Source organism: Vombatus ursinus, unplaced genomic scaffold (assembly GCF_900497805.2).
Source record: "Vombatus ursinus unplaced genomic scaffold, bare-nosed wombat genome assembly UNPS02015255.1, whole genome shotgun sequence".
NCBI classification, from domain to species: domain Eukaryota; kingdom Metazoa; phylum Chordata; class Mammalia; order Diprotodontia; family Vombatidae; genus Vombatus; species Vombatus ursinus.
Genome location: NW_020955033.1, coordinates 24,206,957 through 24,229,259, shown reverse-complemented (window position 1 = coordinate 24,229,259; position 22,303 = coordinate 24,206,957). Strand labels below are relative to the sequence as shown.

The 22,303-nt window shown below is 35.2% G+C and overlaps 1 protein-coding gene across 3 annotated transcripts in view; it reads left to right on the top strand.

The window, feature by feature from the left end:
- LOC114031944 (DNA endonuclease RBBP8-like) overlaps positions 1 to 22,303 on the top strand; it is a 122,035-nt gene that overhangs the window by 56,167 nt on the left and 43,565 nt on the right. For all 3 annotated transcript variants that reach the window (XM_027847164.1, XM_027847162.1, XM_027847163.1), the window contains exons 5-7: positions 13,634 to 13,746; positions 15,318 to 15,384; positions 19,238 to 19,407. In XM_027847164.1, the coding sequence (XP_027702965.1) occupies positions 13,634 to 13,746; positions 15,318 to 15,384; positions 19,238 to 19,407 (350 nt within the window). The remainder of the gene's footprint in view (positions 1 to 13,633; positions 13,747 to 15,317; positions 15,385 to 19,237; positions 19,408 to 22,303) is intronic.

The window sequence follows — 22,303 nt, the reverse complement described above, 5'->3', positions numbered from 1 at the left end:
GGATGTTGCTTAACACCTAGAATTATAGCATTTCATAAAGTGATTGTTGAATGTCTCAAAAGGCTTCTTTGTCTACTAGTTTACTTCTAGCTGTAGCTTTTATTCACCCAGATCAAGTCTATTATTCCTGTTATTGCATTAATCCCAAGTTATCAACTGTTGCAAAAATTCTGATGCTGAAGATTTAATGGAAATACCAAATCTATTAGAAAAATGCTTCAAATTGTCCATCCATCAGCAAAAGTTTAACAGTACCTTGGTTGGAGATTAGTAAAGAGATACTGTAATCTTAGATTTATTTTGGAATTTTAAATGTAAGTATAAACATAAAGAATACCACAAATATTTTATGTAACTAAAAGGTAGAAGTGTTTTGCTTGAAGGATAAGAATATGCATTTCCTTTACTGTAGCTTAAAGGCCTATGTTGTGTTTTATTTAGCTTGCCAAAGTATAATTTTAATTTGGTACCATACAGAAGTGGAGAATCTGTACAGTGTAGCCAAGTTTTTCTACACCATTTTTTTTTCCCTTTTGGTGAGATAATCGGGGTTAAGCGAGTTGCCCAGGGTCACACAGCTAGTAAGTTTCAAAAGTCTGAGGCCAGATTTGAACCCAGATCCTCCAGACTCCAAGGCCGGAGTTCTATCTACTGCGCCACCTAGCTGCCCCTTTCTACGCCATTTTAAAAGAACTTAAGTCCACACTGATCTGAAAGACAGACTTTACTATTTCCTTCCTTACCTCAAGTACCTTGCATTAGAATGATGGCAAACTGAACATTTCCAATTGGTTTTATTCTGAGATGAGATTATACATGATTCTTACTTACTTTACATTCTCCATAGTTATGATCTACTTAGTCAGTACCCAGATGGATCTGTGATCTCACCTATTTATAAATTTACTGCAATAATACAAATCTGAACACTTGACGTATTTAAATGTTTCAAATGTGTGATTGGGCTTTTTTTTTTTTAATCATAGATTATTATGTGACTTTCATTGTGGTCTCTTAAGATCATTGACTTAGAATTTGAAATACATTGTAGAGCAAATCTATTCAAATTCAATTCGGTAGACATTAAGTGTCTACCCAGGTGCATTGTTCTAGACACAGAGAGTACAGATGGTCCCTATGCTCAAGAAGCTTGCATTCTATAGTAGGGTAGAATGTAGTATGAAAGAAGTAATGTACATGCACTAATAAAAACCTTGCAAGAAAAACTAATGTAAGAGAGAACAAAAATAATCAAGTAGAAGGGGATCAAGGAATGCTTCATGGAGGAGGAAACGCCCAAACTGAGTCTTGAAGAAGGAAGGAAGATAAGGATTTTGAAAAGTGAAGATGAGGGGAATGCATTCCAGATTGGGGAGGGGGGATATTTGTGCAGAAGCACAGTAAGTGGGAGATGACCTATTGAATTCTGAGAACAGCTAGCAGACTAGTTTGGCTACAAGAATTCATGCAGAGAAGTGATGTGAAATAAGGCTGAAAGTATAGGTAAGAGCTAAATGGTGGAAGACCTTACGTGCCAAATTTTAAGGAGGTCGTATTTTATCCTATAGATAATAGGTAACTGTTGAAATTTTTTGACTCTGCATATGACATGATCAGATTCATGCTTTAGGAAAATTATTTTGGCAGTTGGATAGAAGATGGATTCAGTTGGTCTCACTGAAAGCAGTGAGACCAAAAAGGAAGTTATTCATCAAAGCAAGAGGGTTAAGAACTTGAATTATGGTGATGGCTGTGTCATTGGAAAGAAAGCACTAGGTCCAACAGATGCTATAGAAGCAGAATGATTGGATATGAGGAGGGAGGGAAAGGGAAGAGTCAAAGATGACTCCAAGATTATGAGGAACTCTGGGAATATCAGTGCCTCCCAGGCCACTGGCTCTGCTTCTCACCTGGTCTCCAAAGCCATTGTGTAGGGGAGATGGACCTTGCTACAACCAACATCAGCTGCTACCAACAGTGACAAGCAAACCATTTTAGCCAAAGCAGTGTTTCACCAGAGAGAAAGAGATTTGTGGTGGGGGGAAGAGTAAAAACAGCAGCCACCATTTTATCCCAAGAATTTAATTGGAAAAATATACCTTTATTTTCTAGAATAAACCAAATGAAGGTTAAGAGACATAAAAAGTAACAAAGTTTTGTAGTGATCTATTCTTATCAGCAACAATAGTGATGGAAAGGCATAGAGGGCTGTAACATGCGTTGGTGGAGGTAGTCTTCACATCCGTGAAATCGTGGCTCCATTAAAGCAATTTCTATTTTATTAATATGTTTTTTCTACTTTATTAATGATAATTATTTTTATTTTATCAATAATGTAAGATGAAACATACATTTAAAATTTTTATATTAGATAATTCCTTTTGCTATGTTAGAATTCAAACAGGTATTAATAAAATGGTTATAAACATTTTTTGCATTTTTATTAGGAAAGCTCTCTGGGAGGGGGAGAATGCTGGGGAGAAACTATGGTGATATTAAAAAGAAAAATATATTAATATACTTTATTTTTAAAATTATATTACATAAAAATGGAATTTAACAATTTTTCATAGAGACATCTGTATTTTTATTTCTCTATCACATGCTAAATCATGAGCAATGCTTTTAAAAACATATATAAAGACTTAGTTGACTCGAAGATAAATTAGGATCCATCTCAGAATCTTAATAAAAAATAGGAAAGTTAATTAGAAAACTTGAATATTTTTAAATTTTTATAGAAGCATTTTATTTTGGCAGTATTTATTTTGGCAGGGATATGCTAGTTTCTATTCCCTTTGGCTTCTAGACTCTTCTGTCTGTTTTATTGCATTGTGAATTACTCCCTTCAAAAGGAAGGAACCCATACTATTTTTAGCATAGGTTTACTGCTGGGTTTAGTCATCCATCAGTTTTCCCTCAATAGTGCTATCTGTTATCTAGAATTTCGCAATCATTTTATTCTTCTGTCTTATTTTTGATGTGTTCAGAAAGCTATTCTATGATCAGTTTTGTTTCGATTGTTTTGACTATTAGAATTGGATTTCTTTAGTATGGGAGGATAATGATAACTAACATTTACAAAGTACTTTAAGGCTTCCAAAGGACTTTACATACACTATCTCATTTAATCTTCAAAACAGCCTTGTGAGGTAGGTACTCTTATTATAACTGTTATTCCCCATCTTGCAGACTAGGATACAGATTCAGAGATGTTAGATGGATTGCCAAAAGTGTCATACCTAGTATCAAAGGCAGGATTTGGAGCCCAGATCTAACCCCCAAGTCTTCCATTCTTTCTATTCTACCATGTTTTTCTGGCCAGAAATTACATTATCTTTAGTTGCAAATGTCTTCTCTAAGATACCTACCTCCCAAAAAAACATTTAAGCAAGAACAAGTAATTAATCAAACATTTATCAAGTGCTTTCTGTGTATCAAGAATTTGTACTGTGTCCTTGGGATATAAAGAAAAAGCAAAACCAGTCCCTGTCTTAAATTAGTTGCCTCCTGAAATTGAATTCCAATGAATTCTTGGCTTGTCTAAGTAGGAGAGTGACATGGTCAAATCTGCATTTTAGGAAAACCTATTTGGTAGCTCTGTGGAGAATGGATTGGAGAGGGAAGAAGCTTAATGGAAGGGAGCTCCATCATGCTAATTATGGCTCCTTAGCCCTTGAATTCTTTCTGGCTGTTTGTAGTAATCTGACCTGTGGGCTCTAGATTTTGGCTATAATATTCGTGGCAATTTTCTTTCAGGAGATAACCAGTGGATTCTTTCATTTCTGTTTTGCCCTCCGATCCTAAGAGATGTATACAGTTTTCTTTTGTGATTTCTAAAAATATGATGTTCAGGCTCATTTTTTTTGGTGATGGCTTTGAGATAGTCCAATGATTCTTAAATTCTCTGACCTAAATATGTTTTCTTGGTCAGTTGTTTTTGCTATGAGCTACCTCACTTCTTTTTCAGTCGTTTGAATTTGTTTTTAATGTTTCGTGATGTCTTGTGAAGTTATTAGTTTCTGTTTGGTTCATTCTGATTTTCAGGAAATTATTTTCTTGGGTAAGGTTTTGTACCTCTTATTCCAAGCTGCTGATTCTCTTTTCATATCTTTTTCCCCCATGGCTCTTATCTCTTTTCTCATTTTTTTCCCTATACTGTTCTTGTTTGTTTTTTTTTAAAGTAATTTTAGCCCTTTTAAAAATCCTTGCTTTAATCTCTTCTAGGAATTTTTGTTGGATTTGTGGCCAAATTACATTTTTCTTTGAGGCTTGGCTTGAATATGTTTTCAAGTCATTCTCTTTAGTGTTTATCTTGACCTTTTCTGTCACAATAATGCCTCTTTATGGTGAGATTGTGTTTTTGTTTTTGTTGTTGTTTTTCCATTTTTCCAGACTGTTTCTTTACTTTGGACTTGATTTTAGGACTGGGTTCTACAAACTTCTGGGAGTGATATCTGGACTGAGCTTCTGTCCTAAAGCATCTGTCTCCTGTTTTCACAGTTTAGCCCAGAGACTGGCAAGCTTTTCATGTTCCCAGAGTAATGTGATCTAGCATGAAGTCTGCTCATTGATCTTCTGTTCTGAGCTCTCCAAGTTCCTGACCCATTTTGAATTTATGGACTCACCCCTAGTTGGAATTTTCAGAGTTTCTGGACTCTCCCATTGGGAAGCACTGCAGATTCAGAGCAATTGAACTGCAGGTTCCTTTTGGGTCTAGAATTCCTGCCCTAGTTATTCCACTGCATGCTTCAGCCTGGGCTGGGGGCTAGAACTTAGTCCTTGCTCTGTTCTTAGGATCAGAACCATTCAGCTACTATTTGCTTATGAGCTTGTTTCTCACTCAGTATTCATCTAGGGCCTGTGATTATGACTGTTCCTCTCTTCCATCCTTAGGTAAAGGTCCCCTACTCAGTGTTCCCTGGATCTGTGACCCAAAATTGGGTGAACAACAGATGGTACCAATTCCCGTACCCTGTACTGTTCAGGGGTTCTTTTTTTCCCTTCTCTTCAAAGTTCCTTGTCTTGGCCCTTTTTCAGTTCCAGGGTACTGAAATGTTCCATGTGCTGCAGGCTTCTGGCCAGACTTCATCCCAGGTATCTGCATATATTGGGCCATACCTCATCCTACTACTCTGCCATTGACTCCATTTCCCTCAAGACCAATTATAGTGCTATTGCAACAGTCCAGGTGAGAGATAAAGAGAGCTTGAATTGCAGTGGTGGCTATGAAAGTAATGAGAAGAGGAAGGAAGTCAAATATGTTGTAATTTTGCAACTTATCCCATATATGGAATGAGATTCAAGCATAAAACCCACCATAGTGGTGATAGGTGATACATTAGGCCTTGAATGCCAACAGTTTAACCTACCTCCCTGAGCGTATCATCTGACATCCACATTAATTACAGACGGTGGGGTAGAAGCCCACAATTGACTGGAGAAAAGAGGTAGAGTACTACCCTTCTTCCTACATGCTGGTTGGGGTTTGGTCACTCACCACTTGCAGTCAAGTGATAGCCCAGTTGCCTTAGGTTCATTCCATGGCTCCCATTTTGTTCTAGAGGATTAGAATTTTAGTTCTTTGTGTTTTTTTAATGTATAAATGTCTCTTTTTCTAGATTTTAGTAAGGCAAGCCAGGAATACAGTTTTCTCTTCTACATTGCAGAGGTTAGGGATACAGCACTCCCTTGATCTGGAAGATACATAGAAAATTTTTTGACCCTCCCTTCGTACCAGAGAAGTCTGAATTATTATGGTATTAAAAGATAAAATATGTTGATATTATACAATATAATATTATATACAATACTATATTATACAATTATATACAATTATATATTGTATATATAATACAATATATATTTATAATTGTATATATAATTATATATACAATAATATACAATTATATTATGCAATACTATATACATATTTTATGCATTTCTGGGTTTCTAAACTTTTCAGTTGTCTGCTGGCCTTTGTGTCATCTGTGGCTTCCACAAAACTTCCCAAAAATTCCCATTTGATTTTTTTATACCAGCCCACAATATATCAAAACCACAGTGGGGGAAGTCATGATGTGAAAGGGATAACTGTAATATCTGCTAATAATTAACATTTTAAAAATGACTAATTCTTTCATAGTCCACATGGCGCTCGTAAAATTCAGTTCAGAAAATAGTTATTAGGCACCTGCTGTATTTAAGACACTATGCTAATATAAAACTGAAGCAGTTTCTGCCTCCAAGAAACTTATATTCTTTGGCTGGGGGGAGGCTACAGTGTTCAAAAGTATATTGATAAATAAATATAAAAAATATGATAAAGTAATTTTAAGATGGAGACAATACTAATAAATTGGCAAGTATCAAGAAACGCTTAGGAGTAGAAGATGGCACCCAAGCTGTGCTTTGAAGAAAGTGAGGAATTCTACAAAGCAGAGCCAGGGAGAGGAGGGTATTGCAGACAGATGGCATTCCCTGATACAAATGCCCCAAAGTAGCAAAGGGAGTGTCAGTTATAGGGAATAGTCATATAACCTAACATTAACCTTGTACCTCAAGTGGTTCCAAAGATATTTTAATGCAGCTACCTCACAAATTTGGAAACCATTTAATTATATTTAGGAGACATGATAATGGATTTAAGACAAGGTAAAACCATAATGAATTTAAACAGAAACATACCATGCTTTATATAGAGTGTCCCAAAGGTCTTAGTGTAGTTTTAAGCTACTTTAAGGGACACCATTGACATCGTTGTATTGGTGGCATGTTTTTAAATACAGAAAAGTTTTCTGTATGGATTTCAAATGCACTAACATTTCTACTATGCTTGGTTTTATTTATATATTTATAATACATGAATAAGCCATGAGTATAGAAATGAGTTAGAAGTGTCTAGTGCCTCAATGATGGCACTATAAATGTTACATTGTTTTCAGGCAACTTGTTTAATTCTTACCAAATTAATTATAACAAAATAGGCATTGGAATGAGAATTTTTCCCAGTGATTTCTCATATTTACCAAACTTTGTCCAAGATTAGTTTTGATGTTTCTTTTCCAAGTATTATACCTGGATTTTGAGGGAATTTTTAGAGAGTAGCTGGAAAATTGGAATAATATAATGTTAGTAATAAAAGAGTCTTTCTAATAATCTAGTTCAAAATCTGTTATTTTACAAATGAGGAAATTAAAATAGTTGAATGGCAGAGTTAGGACTAGAACCTAGGTCCAATACCATCTGTAGCACTCCACATTTATTCAGAGAGAGGCAGCATAGGTTAATGGAGTGAAGTAGTTATTGGTTGTTGTCAACATTAACAGTAATAATTCCTGGAGGCAGATCTTACTGGTTATAGGCAAGGTTTTATGCTTCTCTTTAAAAGTCAGTAATGCCTTCAGTTCCAAGTTATACATCAATTTTTGCAGACCAATACAGGGGCAGTTGTAAGAAATAATTTCATCACCAAGCCCACATTAGCCAAAATAAGGTGACACTGAGGAGTTACTAAAACTTGAAGATGGAAATGTTGAAGAACATAACCAGGGTCACTGAAAATCTTCACTTAGCACAAATTTTTTAAATTCTTGTTAATAATGAAATGCTTGACAAAATGTCATTTTGAGACCAGTGTCTCAAATGATTTTTAAGAGAAGGTAGGCATACTGGAATTTTGAAATGTCCTTTTTTGACACAAAACCAATTATCAGACCAACTGTACCAAAATAATTTTTAAGATTTAGTCTTTGCCATAACCATCATTAATATGCCCAAATTATTTAACAGAAACTGTAAAAACATTTCAAAACCTGCACACAACAATATAATGTGACAATTACCTTGGTAAGAACTGTAGGAGGAAAGGTGAAGCTATCCAAGAATACAGATAAAGACAGGTGCCAAAACACCCATCATAGCAGGAGTGGCTTGAGAAAACTTTTGAAGACCTGAGGAAAAGCTTTGGAAGATTGAAACAATATCTAGTTTATGTTTGCAGTAGAAAACTTCAGTACCATTTTATACAATTAAAGGTAACCCAAAAAGCCATAGAACCTGGAAAGAGAATTCTAGGAGTCTTAAATAGAATCTAGAAAACAAAAGTGTTTTAGAACTTCTAGATTCCCTTAATAAACAATTTAAAGTAAAGGTCAAAATTGTGAGGCAGCACAAGGACTCAAGCTGATGCAAAGAACAAAATCAGCAGTTCAACATCTGTCAAAAACTTGACTTCAAGAACCAATGAAATCTTTAGAGAGAGAGTGCCCTTTGAAGAAGTGTAATGTTGAAAATTTCTGGGCATCTATATGTTTACAAGAATTCCAACATGACAAAAACTCAGATTGAATCAAATGCAAAATAAAATGCACACAGTGTAATATAATGAACCAAAAAGCAGTTTACATAAATGAAACTGACTTCTCTACAAAACTGAAGCAGAATAGCTATATAAAATCTGTAATTGTTGGCTCAAATATTTCCCCATGGCACATGACTTTCTGTCAAAGTGTTTCCTTTCAGACTCAAACCACTTTTTTTTTTTAAATTTTATAAAGAGGATGACAGCTGGAGGTAATAAGGAAAAATAGGGACATCAATGTGCTGTTGGTGAAGCTGTGAGCTGGCCTAACCATTCTGGACAAGTAAGCCCAAAAGGTTGTCAAAATCTGCATACCATTTGACCATTAACCTCTGCTAGGTCTATTTATATTCCAAAGCATCAAATAAAAGAGGAAAGGACCTATTTATTAAAAAAAAAATTATAGCATCTCTTTTTGTGGTGGCAAAGAACTGGAAATTAAGAGGCTAGGCCCATCAATTTGGAGATGGCTAAACAAGTTGTGGTATATGATTGTAATGAACTACTATTGTTCTGTAAGAAATGATGAGTTAGGATGGTTTTAGAAAAACCTAAGAAATCTTATATGAATTAATGCAAAGTAAAGTGAGTAGGAGAGTATTGAATAGAGTAACAGCAATGTTACAACAATGATCAACTGTGAAAGACTTAGTTACTCTGATCAAGATAATCCAAGACAGTTTCATAGGACCCATGATGAAAAATGCTGTCCACCTCCAGAGACAGAACTGATGAACACATAGTGCAGATTGAAGCATACTTTTTTCCACTTGATTTTTCATGTGTGTGTGTTCTTTTGCATCAAGGCCAATGTGAAAATATGTTTTGTACATCTTCATATGTCTAATTGATATCATGCTGCTTGCCTTCTCAAGGGGTGGGGGGTAGGGAGAAGGATAGAAAAGAGGAAGAAAATTTGGGACTTAAAATTTTTTAAAATGAATGCTAAAATGTTTTTTAAATGTAATTGGAAAATATTTAATGACATAAATAAAGAGGATGACAGCTTACTTTCTCACTTACCCTACATGTATCCAGTCCATTGCCAAGTGTCAGCATTTCTACCTTCACAATATCACTTGTATATATGCCCTTCTCTCTACTTACGCAACTCCTTACCCTAGTTCAGACCATCCTTATCACCTCTTGCACAGGCTGTTGCAATAGCCGTTTAATTGTTCTCTCTGCTTCTAACCTTTCCCTCTCCCATCCATCCTTTATTCAGCTGCCTACATGATTTTGCTAAAAAATGGATTTGCCTTTGTCACCCCACTCCGCCCCTTCCATTCTCCCCTGCGCCCAACTCAACCCCCCCAATTCTACACACACACACACTCTTACCCACTCACTTCTAGTAAATTTCACTAGTTTTCTATGTTTGGCATTTAAAGCTTTTAATAACATGGTCTGTTTCTATCTTTCCCACCTTCTTATATCCACTCTACTCCATACACTTTACTATCCAACTACACTGGCTGTCTCTCATCTCTTTGTCTTTGCACTGGCTATCCCTTTGATCTGGAATGCTATTTTTTACTTCCACTTCTTAGTTTCCATGGCTTCTTTTAAGATTTCTGCTCAAGCCCTGCCTCTCCAGGCGTCCTTTCCCTGTCACCCTTGAGCTGCCTTTCATTTCATCTACTATCATCGTGTATGTACCTAGTTATTTACAAGCTCTGTTCCCCCACTCAAATGGGTGGGCAGGGACCCTTTTTTCACCATTCTTTGTATCCCCAGAACTTAGCATGGTGCTTAGAACATAGTAAGCACTTTGGTAAATGCTTTTTGACTGACCTGTTACCAAAAGACAAAAACACAAGTGACCCCTCCAAATATAGGCCAGTTATGTGTTGAAGTACTTTGTACAAAGGATTCACATCTTGCATCATCCCACCTTACCCCCAATTGATAAACATGAAGGAAAACAATATATTGGCTCTGGAACAAAAAGGATGTACAGAAGAGTCTCAGAATAAGAAAGAACAATTTATCAAATCAGTAATTATTGAACAAGCCACCCAAAAGCATTGTTTTTATGGTTTTTTTAGTGCATGTGTTGATGATTTCAAAGCTGTTGACTCAGCTCCGTCTTCATGGTTTATTCATGTCAAAATATATGAAATAGGTCATGGATTCTTAACTTGGGTTTTATAAACTTTTTTTCAATATTTTGACAATTATTTCAATATAATTTCTTTTCTTTATAATCCTACATGTGTTATGCATTTAAAAATTTCTTAGAAGATGTTCATGGCCTTCACTAGACTTCCAAAGGAATCTGTGACATTAAAAAGAAAATCAGAATCTCTGTAATAGATTTAAGTTACAGTGGAACTTTTAGAGTGGTTGAAGTTCACATAGAAAACTATTCTCTATTTAAAATAGACTAATAATAGTGATGTTGAGAAAAATTAATATAAAACCTAGTATCTTTTAGGGAGAAAGTTTACACCCATTCTGATTTTGTTCAGTTGTTCAACCTTGTCCAACTTTTCATGACTCCATGCACCATAACACTCCAATACCTTCCGTGGGGTTTTCTTGGCAAAGTGGAGTGGTTTGCCATTTCCTTCTCCAGTGGATTAAGGCAAACAGAGGTTAAATGGCTTCCTAGGGTCACACAGCTAGCAAGTGTCTGAGATTGGATTTTAATTTAGATCTTCCTGACTCCATGCCAGTACTCTATCCACTGAGCCATCTAGCTGCCTCTGGTTTTGCCTTGCATTAAACCCATTATCCTTTGTTCTGAATAGTCCCGAATGACCCCCGGACTTATGAGGCAGTTGTACCAAACCATCTTGTTAACCACTTGGTGTACATGTATGAGGTCATGTTACATGACTGCACTGAAAAACATATTAAACAGATCCTTCATCTCATGGAATCTTTTTCCCATGGCATAAAATTGTTATTTGGACTTGAAGTAAAACATTTTTAATGTATGCCAAGGAAAAAGAGAAACTGAAGGCTTCTGGCTTGAATTGTAAGGTTGAATCGAACCAACTGGTGAAGACACTATTTACAAATTCCTTGCTTACCTTAAGACACATTGAGCATAAGTCTTTTTAAGGAGAAAGTTGTGTCTGTATATGTCAGGAAACTTAACTATCATCCTTAAATCAAAACTCAAAAGGAAAAACAGATTTAAAGCAATTAACACTTATAGAATAACAGTCTTAATACAGTTTTGGAACCTTAAAATGGAAAATGAAATTTTGAAAGTATTCTGACAAAAACCAATAAAATATTAACGAGAGTGGTCCTTTCACCCTACAGCTAGTATAGAAAGATCAATACTTTCTCATAAAAAAGTAAGAGGATTCAGTCAGTCCAGTAACATTAAGCTCCTACTCTGTAGTAGACTTGGTACGAGGTACAGGGGATTTAAATATAGCTAGAACTTAGCTAGTAGAGGGGAAAGCAACATTTGCATGAATGTCTGTGTAAAAAATAAACACAAAATAAAAATAGTTTAGGGAGCTTTAGTGCTTGGGAGGATAAGCAGATGCTTTCTGTAGAGGTTAGTGTTTGAACTGAATTGTAACACAGAGATAAAAGCCCACTTGTTAAGATCAGAAAGAAGGTTGCAATTAGTGCAAATGATTCCTCTACAGTGAATACATTTTTCATATTTGTATTACATATTTCCATTGGGCTGGAACCAATTATTTTACATAACTATAACTTCAAATAGCATACATTTAAATATATGAATACATGTGACCACTCCAGGGGATTCATTATTTGCAGTAATCTGGACGTAGCTGTACCATAAAGTGAACAGGGAGGCTAGAAAAGTAACTGGGATCAGGTCGAGAAGAGCTTTAACAGCCAAATAGAATTTTTCTATTTGATCATAGAGGCTATAGGAACTAGTGAGTTTTATACTGTAGGGGAGTATGAAATCAGATCTCTGTGGAGGAAAGTAACATTGGAATCAGTATGAGGGATGGATTGGAATGGGAAGAGACTTAGGTTAGGAGACTTCTAATTAGGGATGCCATTGTGAGAGGTGATTAGGACCTGAATTCGGGTGTTGTCTATATGAATAGTGAGAAAGGTATGGATCTGAGACATGGAGGATTGATTATTAGAGCACATAAAAATGTCTTTAGAAGTTTTGAAAATACTCTTGTAACTTTTGAGCAATTAGTTAAGGCTAACAATAGGTACTTGCCTCTATATTTGTCCAATGTAGCCAAAAATGAAGTGGCTAAGATTGAAAAATGAAATCAAAAGCCTCCCTATGGGTAACATCTACATGAATATCTACTCTGCAACTAAACTTTATTTTATGTGTTGTCTCTCTCAATTAGAGTTGGAGCTTCTTGGAAGTATCCCCAGCACTTAACCTAGTTCTTGGCACAAGTACATGGAAGCACTTAATAAATGCTCATTCATTCATTCAGCAAAGAAGGATCAAGCAAATGACCAGTCATGATCTATTTATAGAAAAAGAAGAGTTTATCATGGTAGTTCAGTATGTGGCCACTGGAATTATGGAAGGTATATCCATTAGGAGTCCAGTCTTAGTGACCAATGTAGAAAATTGCTGAACGCAACTCAAGTGTTTTTTCTGTGGCTTGATAATGACAACGGCTTATTCTTACTCTTCGTAATAAAGATTTATTTGATGACAAAGGTAATAAGTTTGGTTTTTAGGCAGCTGATATTTGGTGATATGATGGGTACTAAAAACATAAGGGTAAAGCTTCTCTTTAAAAAATTTTTTAAATTTAATATTATATACTGTAGTCTTGCTGTAATATTGGGCTTGGAATTTGCTGTGGAAACAACCTCCATAGGTAAAATAAGATGCTTTTCTTCAATATATAAAGCCTCTTGGCTATATATATATATATCCAAAATGGGCCAGGCTTATAGAACAAAATTCAGGGTTCCTAACATATGTAGATGATGTTCAAAGACTTTGTTAATGTTGTCCTAGGCATGTGATTTCATGGGTGTGGCAAACTACTTCCTGCGTAGAACTCAACTAATCTGTAACTTAGAGCCTTGGAGAGTTGCTTGATGAATTGAGAGATTAAGTGACTTGCCCATGTTCACGACTGCTAGTATGAGTCAGAGGCAGGCCCTTTAGTGATACTGACTTTTAAATGAATATGAAACTATTAAACATTTTCAATTTATCTAGTGTCTTTGACTTTATATTTAATTCATTTTTGAATACTTAAAATTCATCAGGTGAAAAAATCTTAAAGTTTAAATGCAAGTATTTTTACAATGGGAAGTTTCATTTCTGTTCCATAGGTTAAGAGCAGGGTTATGTGACCGTTGTGCAGTGACTGAAGAACACATGAGGAAAAAACAACAGGAGTTTGAAAATATTCGGCAACAAAATCTTAAACTTATCACCGAACTTAGTGAGTTTTTCTTTGTTCAAAATTTTAATATCCAATGTAAGATGATACAGTATTAAAACTTGTTAGTAAATTGGTAATGTTATTTAACTATTGCCTTTTAAAATACATTTGTGAGTCTGCAGATAGAAATCAGGTGAGAGAAGGAAGGAATCCTTTACATAGAAATAGGAGAGTATATGTGTGTATGTGAGGGAGAGAGATTGACAGATTTGTATTTTGGGGAGCATGTGTGCTTTCCTCTCCATTACAAGTACCCGGGATTTGAATGCTCCAAAGCACTATCCTTTCTCATACATTGTAGTTGTTTTGTAAAAACTGAATGAAGTGTAGAGATGGAGTTACCAGATTACCTGGGTCTGCTCCCAGCATTCTCAACTATTCTCCTATTTGGGAGAAGCCAATCTAGCTGGCAAAGCATGGGGATATGTGTAGTCATTCAAATGTATTTTTCCATAGATTCAGTATTAAATGCAACAGTTAAAATAATACTAATTTTCTACTTCCAGCACATTCACTTCACATGTACTATGGACTAAAATTGGCCTTTATGGGCTAGCCTGGAAACTTATCCATCATTTATATTGTTATTTTACTGATAGGAAAATGTAATCCAAGTTTCAAACCACTGGTTTACTAATAGACTTTTGAAGCAACCTAGTCTTAAAGCTTGTATTGTTGGTATTTACTGTAATCTAACTTTTTCCACATTAGTAGCTTCATAACACAAGCAGAGATAAGTGTTGCTAACATATTCTTGCTGAACGTAGCAGAGAATTGTAGCTCCAAGATAGATCATTGTTTCAGCATTGGGTATTGATTGCTAAGTAAATTTTAATGAGTCAAATTTCTAAAAAGTAGTTAGTTCTTTGATGTACATACAATTTATTTACTGTTATTATTTACATTCATTAACAGAGAAGAGATCATTTTCAGGAAATAACATTTAACTTGTTTCTATATCATTTTTTATTTCAATTGTATTTACTTTGTGTTACTTTCTGTGATCAGATTTAGTCTGACAGTTTTCATTATAGAGTCTCAGAATTGTAAGGGACCTCGAAGGCACCTAGTTTAATTCATACCTGAACAGAAACTTCCTTTACTTTATCCCTGACAAGTGAAACCATGTCTCTGGTTTCATCTGTTATATCTATCACTAAAATTCATGTATTCTATCTGAGGAGGTAAGGCGCTTGGAAATTAAATGGAATGAGTAACCAAATGGAATGTTTTCCACTTCCTTCTTATCCTCAGCATGAATAATGATAAACTCCTTTGCACATTAAGTGCTTTTTCTTTTTGGTCCCCAAGCAGTACATAAAATCATCAGTTAATCAGTTACATAGCAGTCATGAAACTTCAGACGTAATCATCAGTACCTGGTAACAAATTAATTTTGCACAGTATAATTAATAAGTTTAACTGACATTGTCCTAACTGAAGAGTTAGGAAAAATCTAGCATAAATCAATAAACCAGCAGTTATCTAGTAATGCATATTTTCCCATGATTGCCAGTTTATTTTGTTAGATTTCAATTTCTTATATGGCTTCTTTTCCCAAAATATTTCAGTGAATGATAAGAATGCCTTACAAGAAGAAAACAAAAAACTTTCAGAGCAACTACATCAGAAAATTGAGTGAGTAACTATACTAAATTTCTTTTACAATATCTTCTTCAGTTTTGAATGTGTGTGTGTGTATGTGTATTGTGAATACATAAGGTTTATTTAGGACAGTAATTGTAGGGAGTTTATCTAGGATATAATCATTTGACTTATTAAACTACTTCAAAGATATTTTTATTCTGATGGCAGTTGTATACAATTTGTCTAATTTTGATTTCTCTAAATCAGACCATATATTATTTTATTCTAATGGGGAGATAAAAACAAGCCTTGTAATGTCTCACTGATTTAAGATATCTTGTTTATAATTCTTGAAACATTTAAGGGTTCCTTCTTTTAGAACTTAGTTTCTTTTTTTTTTAAGACCCTTAATATTTAATCATTATTTAAAGCAGTAGTCTCAAACTCACATAGGAATGGGGACCACTAAACTGAACATAAGGATCCCAGTGAAACACATTTTGACTTGGAAAACTATATGTTAACATTATCTATATTTTATTGTATTTTATTTGTTTTGTTAAATATTGCCCACTTACATTATTAATTAATTAATTTTTAATATTCAACATTCACTTTTATAAAATTAGAACTTAGTTTCCATAAAACATATAGCAATAATCATTAGGTTTGGGTCCACATTGGTTTTTCATGTGCTTTAAGGAGTTTTTTTTTTTTGGTGGGTATGCATTCCTATAATAAAATAAGTTGCTCTAAATGCTTTAGGGCAACTGATGGAGACAGTTTCTTAACTATTACAAGTGTTGCAGCTTCTAAGCCCTGGGTCTCATGGCTTTCATTAAAGTCTATACCAATTTTGTCTTAGATCAGTAGTAATAGTAGGATTTTGAGTTTTCCCGATTTTATGCTGTTTAGGCTATCATATTTTTTTCTTTTTTGGAAAAAATCTTAGACTTTATTTATAACAACAGAAACCACAAAGGCAATCAGGAAAACAACAACTACTGACATATATACTTACTTTTCTATCTGTATAAAATTTCTGTGGGGATATAATACACATATGTCAAGGGCATACTTGATAAGAATATTAGTAAGAAATAAGGGAGCTTTCACAAATGGTGTTCTACAGTAGATCCCTCTCTAATATTATGCAATTGGCCAAAAAATAGACTATAATATTCCATGGTATATATGTATGCATCCATCCATCTATCTATCTATCTATCTATCTATCTACAAGAGATAACTACTGTTTAGCCTGTTTCCTTTGGTTTTCTTTTGCCAAGAGAATTTCTTTTTTCTTTTAAATTGATTAATTAATTTTTATTTTTAACATTCATTTCCACAAGATTTTGAATTCCAAATTTTCTCCCCATCTCATCCCTTCCGTCACCCCAAGACAGCATGCATTCTGAATACCCCTTCCCCTAATCTGCCCTCTTTTCTTTCACCTCCACCACCCTTTCTCTTATTCCCTTCCCCTTCTATTTTCCTGTAGGGCAGCATAGATTTCTATATCCCATTTAGGCTATTATATTTACTATCATCATCCAACTGAAAATATTGAATGGAAATTAAAGGTGGGGAATCGTTAGTGTCAGATAAAGGAAGGAGGTAGTAAGGGAAAGATGATATTAGCAGAGGGATGGCTGAAATTGTCGTTTAAGAGTATGTGTTCAGTGGTTTTCAGTTGCGTCCAACTCTCAGTGACCCCGTTTGGGTTTTTCTTGGCAAAGATACTGGAATGATTTGCCGTTTCCTTCTCCAGCTCATTTTACAGATGATGAAATTGAGGCAAATAGAGTTAAGTGACTTGCTCAGGGTCATACAGCTAGTGTCTGAGGCCATAATTAAACTCAGAAAGATGAGTCTTCCTGACTTCAGGCCCAGCATTCTGTCCACTGCACATTTAGCTGCCCTTCAACTAGGTATAGGTAATGACATTAGCACTTCCTGATTCTCTTTCCACTGATCTGTTGCATTTGGTAGGGAACATTATTGCACATGTCTGTAACTGTGTTACATCTTGTAGTTACTGTTAAAAGTATAAGAGACGAATGGCACCTACATGTAAATATAGTAGGCAAAAGTGTGATAATTGGTATTGAGAACAAAACTAAAATTAAACTCATATAGATACTATAAAGATCTGAGTAAATGTTTTGAAAATGTCTGATACTTAACTGCTCTGTAAAAGTGTCTGTACAGGTTAGTTTGAAAGCTTATGCTTTATCTTCACTTTCAACTCACAAGTGACTTTTTTTATCCTTTAAAAATTGACTATAAAAAGTAATAAAGACACTAGGAGTTTGGATTTATGATCAATATAAATTGGATGAGCTCAGTGCAAAAGTCTATTTTTTAACCTAGGATGTCAGCAGTGTAGGAGGTTAATCTAATCCCTCTCAGTTTTTGAGTTTCTTAATGAACCTGCCTTTGTTTACCTTCTCTCAAAGCAATTTCCTTTTATTTGGCAAGTTAGAAAACGTAAAGTGCAGAGACTTACAGTAGAATTTGTCTCAAATAAAATGAGAACTAAGATTTTTGTAAACAGAGTAGTCATTTATCAAAGTTAGTTGTCTTTTCCCTTTCCCTTTTTATTCACTTTGTGCCAGAAGGACAAAGAAGGACAAAGCTAGCAAGTTGTTTGTCTGGTTTAGAAATCTCTGGTTAGAGCTAGCTTTTTCCTTCTGAGAGCCCTGCTTCTTCTAGACTGGCCTTGTCAGGGAATCAGTTTTTCCTCGTGACTCATTCATGATTCAGATAGAATTTTATGACTAACAGGCAAGTAGACTGTGATGTGATTAGTTTAAAGCTAGGTCAGGTAGACTTCATGCTCCAATAATCTATAAGCCTTTTTCATGTGATTTGTCTTGTTTTGATGTGATTTTTTTTTGTCCTAAGACAACATAATTATGGAGAAAAGATATTAAAATTAGAGAGATTTAAAGATAATAGCACTTAAAAGAATTCCTAGAAAGCTCAGAACTCTGAAAAACAGAATTATTTGTAGAATTAAAGTATAAATTCTTTACTAGAGGAAAAAATCCTTTTAGGCAGTTTTAGTCTATCTTTCATGAGAGAGATTTTAGTCTGTGCTTTTCTATAGATTTAAAAACTTAAACTTTTAGAATAGTGAAATGAAGTTTAAATGCTGTCTTATATGAAACTATATTAATAATATATCTAGAAATGAGAATTCTCATTATTTTTTTTCAGAAAATATTTTAACATTAGTCTGCGCTAAAATAGAGATTGCTTATATTATCATTAAAGCTAGCCATTCTTAGTTCTTTGGAAATTAATATTAGATCTACTTGTGGGCTTACTTATCTCCATTTATTTTATGGCCACAGACTTCAATCTAAATCTTGTTCTACCATGTCACTAGTCACAGGATGACCTGTGTATGTTTAATTGGATCAGCATAAATTCTTCACTGTTAGCCAGAAAGATAAAGATAGACTTGAGCTAGATTGCAGAGGAACTCAAATACCAGGATTAGAATTTTCTCTCTCTTTGGTAGGCAGTGGGTACTGTTGAAAATTTATGAGTAGAGGGAATGATGGGTCCTGGGAAGTTTACTAACGTACAGCGTGAGGGATGAATTAGGGAGGGGATAGATTGAAGGGAGGAAGACAAATTAGGATGCTGTTAAATATGCTAAATATGAAAAAGCAACAGCCCGAAGTGGTTGCCTGACAAATGATTGGTTTTGTTGGAGCAGTGTGAAAAAGAATGAGAGGCGAAAAGTCAGAAATGATTGGCTGGCTAGAATGATGGTAATGTTAACAACAGAAATCAAGGTGTGAAAGCAGGTAGGGGGTGGGCAGGTAGCAGGCATTATTAGATTTTCTGATATAGGCTTCTTTATATTGACTTCATGCCCTGACCCCATCAGGAAGAAACAGCATAAAGCAGCAGAGCCTGAGGAGGAAGTTATCCCTGATTCACCTATATTGACTTTCTCATTTCCTGGACTTAACCGACTGCGAAGAAAGAAGGAGAACCTACATGTCCGATATATAGAGCAAACTCATAGTGATTTGGAGCACCCTTTGTGTACAAATGGTAAGGATCTATGGAGAATTTTGTGTAATTGAATCACTTAAATCAAAACTATAATCACTTAGAATGTTTTATGTTGGAACAATAGAATGTCTTCATTATTTAGTTAACCTATGCTGTAGCTCATTGATGCCAAACTCAAATAGAAATGGATCCCTGTGGGTCACATATTGACTTAAATAACCACACATTAACATTATCTATGTTGTATTATATTTTTATTTATTTCTTTAAAGGCTTCCTAATTACATTTTAATCTGGTTTGAGCAGCACCTGGAGTTTTGTGGTCTATAAATTGGATACCTCTGCTGTAGCTGAATTTGTTAGTTTATTAGATTTAAAGTCAAATACGTTGAGGCTAGAATTTTGCTCTTAGTACTATTTGTGACCTTGGAAAATTATTTTAAAATGTATTATATATGACACTCTCCACAAAAGTATTATTCTGATGCAGCTTCCTGATGTGAAGCTGAAATGGGGCTCTTGAAGGCTGTACTACCATAACCAGCTTTTTTACTAAAGGTTCTACTTAATTGGGGAAGCTCCAACTAGAGACCCAGTGACATCCTAGGAGTCTGGTGCCTGAGAACCCAGGATCATGGGTTTAGATCTGGAAGGAACCTTAGAAAGGGACTTACAATCGCTGACATTTACATAACACATTAAGGTTTATAAAGTTCTTTGTGTAAGTTATCTCATTTAAGCCTTACAGCAACTCAGGGAACTAGGTACTGCAAGCATCCCCACTTACAGATAAGAAAATTAAGGCTTGGTTGAAGTGACTTGCTTGCTCCTAGTCCCGCAGGCAGTATGTGTTGGCAGCAAGATTTGAGCAAAGGCCTTATGACCCTAAGCTTGGCTCTTTCCACTACACCAAAACTGCCTCTCTAATGTACTGACTACAAGTCATGAAGTTAACGCTTACAAAAGCTGTGACCTCTGGTTTCAGACCTACTGTTATTTAAAGGCTCATTGTCAGAAGGTTGGTCATCACATGATTAATTTTTTAACTTAGATGAACCAGGGGAAAAAAGTACATATTGGTTTTCAATGCAGAGTGACCCATTTAGGTCCATGCAGTGACGGTGCTTAAATGGTGGAACAGAGAATGCTAAGAATAAACTCATCTAACTTTTAGAACTCTTAGTGTGTTCTTTATCAAATAACCAGTGAGTTGATGCTATAGTTGATACTAATCCACAATTCTGCTCTAAGTCTCACCCTAAATTCCACCCTATACAAAGAGCTTTTCTTAGTCCCCAATCAATACTAGTCCCTTCCCTTTCAGATGATCTTCTGTCTATTCTTTATGTATATTGTATGTACAGAGTTGTTTGCTTGTTGTCCGTCTCTTTTATTAGAATGTGAGCCCAGAGGGCAGGGCTGTGGGTTTTTACCTTTATAGCCCCAGTGCTTTGCACATAGTAAATGCTAAATAAATATTTGTTGTTATTGATATCCATGTGGATATTCTTCATATAAATGAAATAAGACCTAAGAAGTTACAGTTATTTGGAAGGACAACTTGCTGGTTCTCTAAGCAGCAAATCAGGAAATTGGCAAAGTTCATTTTTATCATAAAGCCAGAGACAATACAAATTGCATTTCATTGGTCATCTTGTTATTTCATCGATTAGGTAACTGAGTAGTGTAGTGGAGAGAGCACTGGACCAGGAGTCAGAAAGACTTGAGTTCAAATCCAACCTCAGACACTTCCTAACTGTGTGACCCTGGATAAGTCACTTGACCTCTAACTCAGTTCTCGGGAGAAGCTTTTCTGGAGTGTCATTTTCAATAGGCTTTCTTTAGTGACCATGCAGAAAGGAGGAAATAAGGATTAATTTAATAAAATGCCTACTACATGCCAGGTACTGTGTTAATAGATTTACAAATATCTCATTTGATCCCCACAAGAGTTCTGTGAAGTTGGTGCTATTATTATCACTCCCATTTTACAGTTGAAGAAACCAAGGCAAACAGTGACTTGCCCAGAGTCACACAGCTAGTATCTGAGGCCGTATTTGAGTTCAGGTCTTCTTGACTCCAGGCCCAGTGTTCTATGCTCCGTGTGTCCTAGTATGACCTACCTTCCTTAAGTGAAGTTATATAACTCTGAGTCCTAGAACAGCACAATCTCTGAAGAATCAAACTTATGGATGACCCAAACAGCAGTGATAAGCATATGTCCATGGTAGGCCTAAGTAGACCACCTCATCCCCAGTGATGACTTCATTGTGAAAGGTAGAATAGAAAAGACATTGCTTGAAGATATAGGAGGCAGTTGAATCTTCTACTGAGAATGAGAAATAGTAACAGAATTAGAAAGATTTAAGGGATTAAGTTCTGCAGTTCAAAGAGGAGGGAAATGATCCACACTAGGGAAATGAACAGATTCATCCATCTATTTATCTTGTATGTGCGTGTGTGCATTTAATCGGCTATGTGTGCATTTGTACATACTGGACATTTTATAATGTGATCAGTTCATTTATGTGTGTGTGTGTGCTTTAAATTTTATTAAAACTATTACTGTTCGTATCGTAGTAGGTGATAAATGTCACCTTTTGTTATCTGCTTTATATATTGTTCATGTCATTTTCAGTACCTGGCTCTTTATCTTCTCTAGCATACTCCTCTGCATGGGGTCGTCTCCCATGTTGCTCTGCTCTTTATCATGTGCTATGGGAAACTGCTTTGTGATGTAGTACTGGCTTTGGAATAAAAAAACTTGGTTTCAAATTCCAACTCTGTAACAGCCATTTAACACTGGGCAAGTCAACCTATCTGAGCGTCAGTTTTCTTTTCTTTGAGCTCTTGTCAGTATCAAATAAGATCATGGATAGGAAAAGTGCTTTGCAAACTCTAAAGGAGGGTGTGAATGTGAGTTTTACTATTAGGC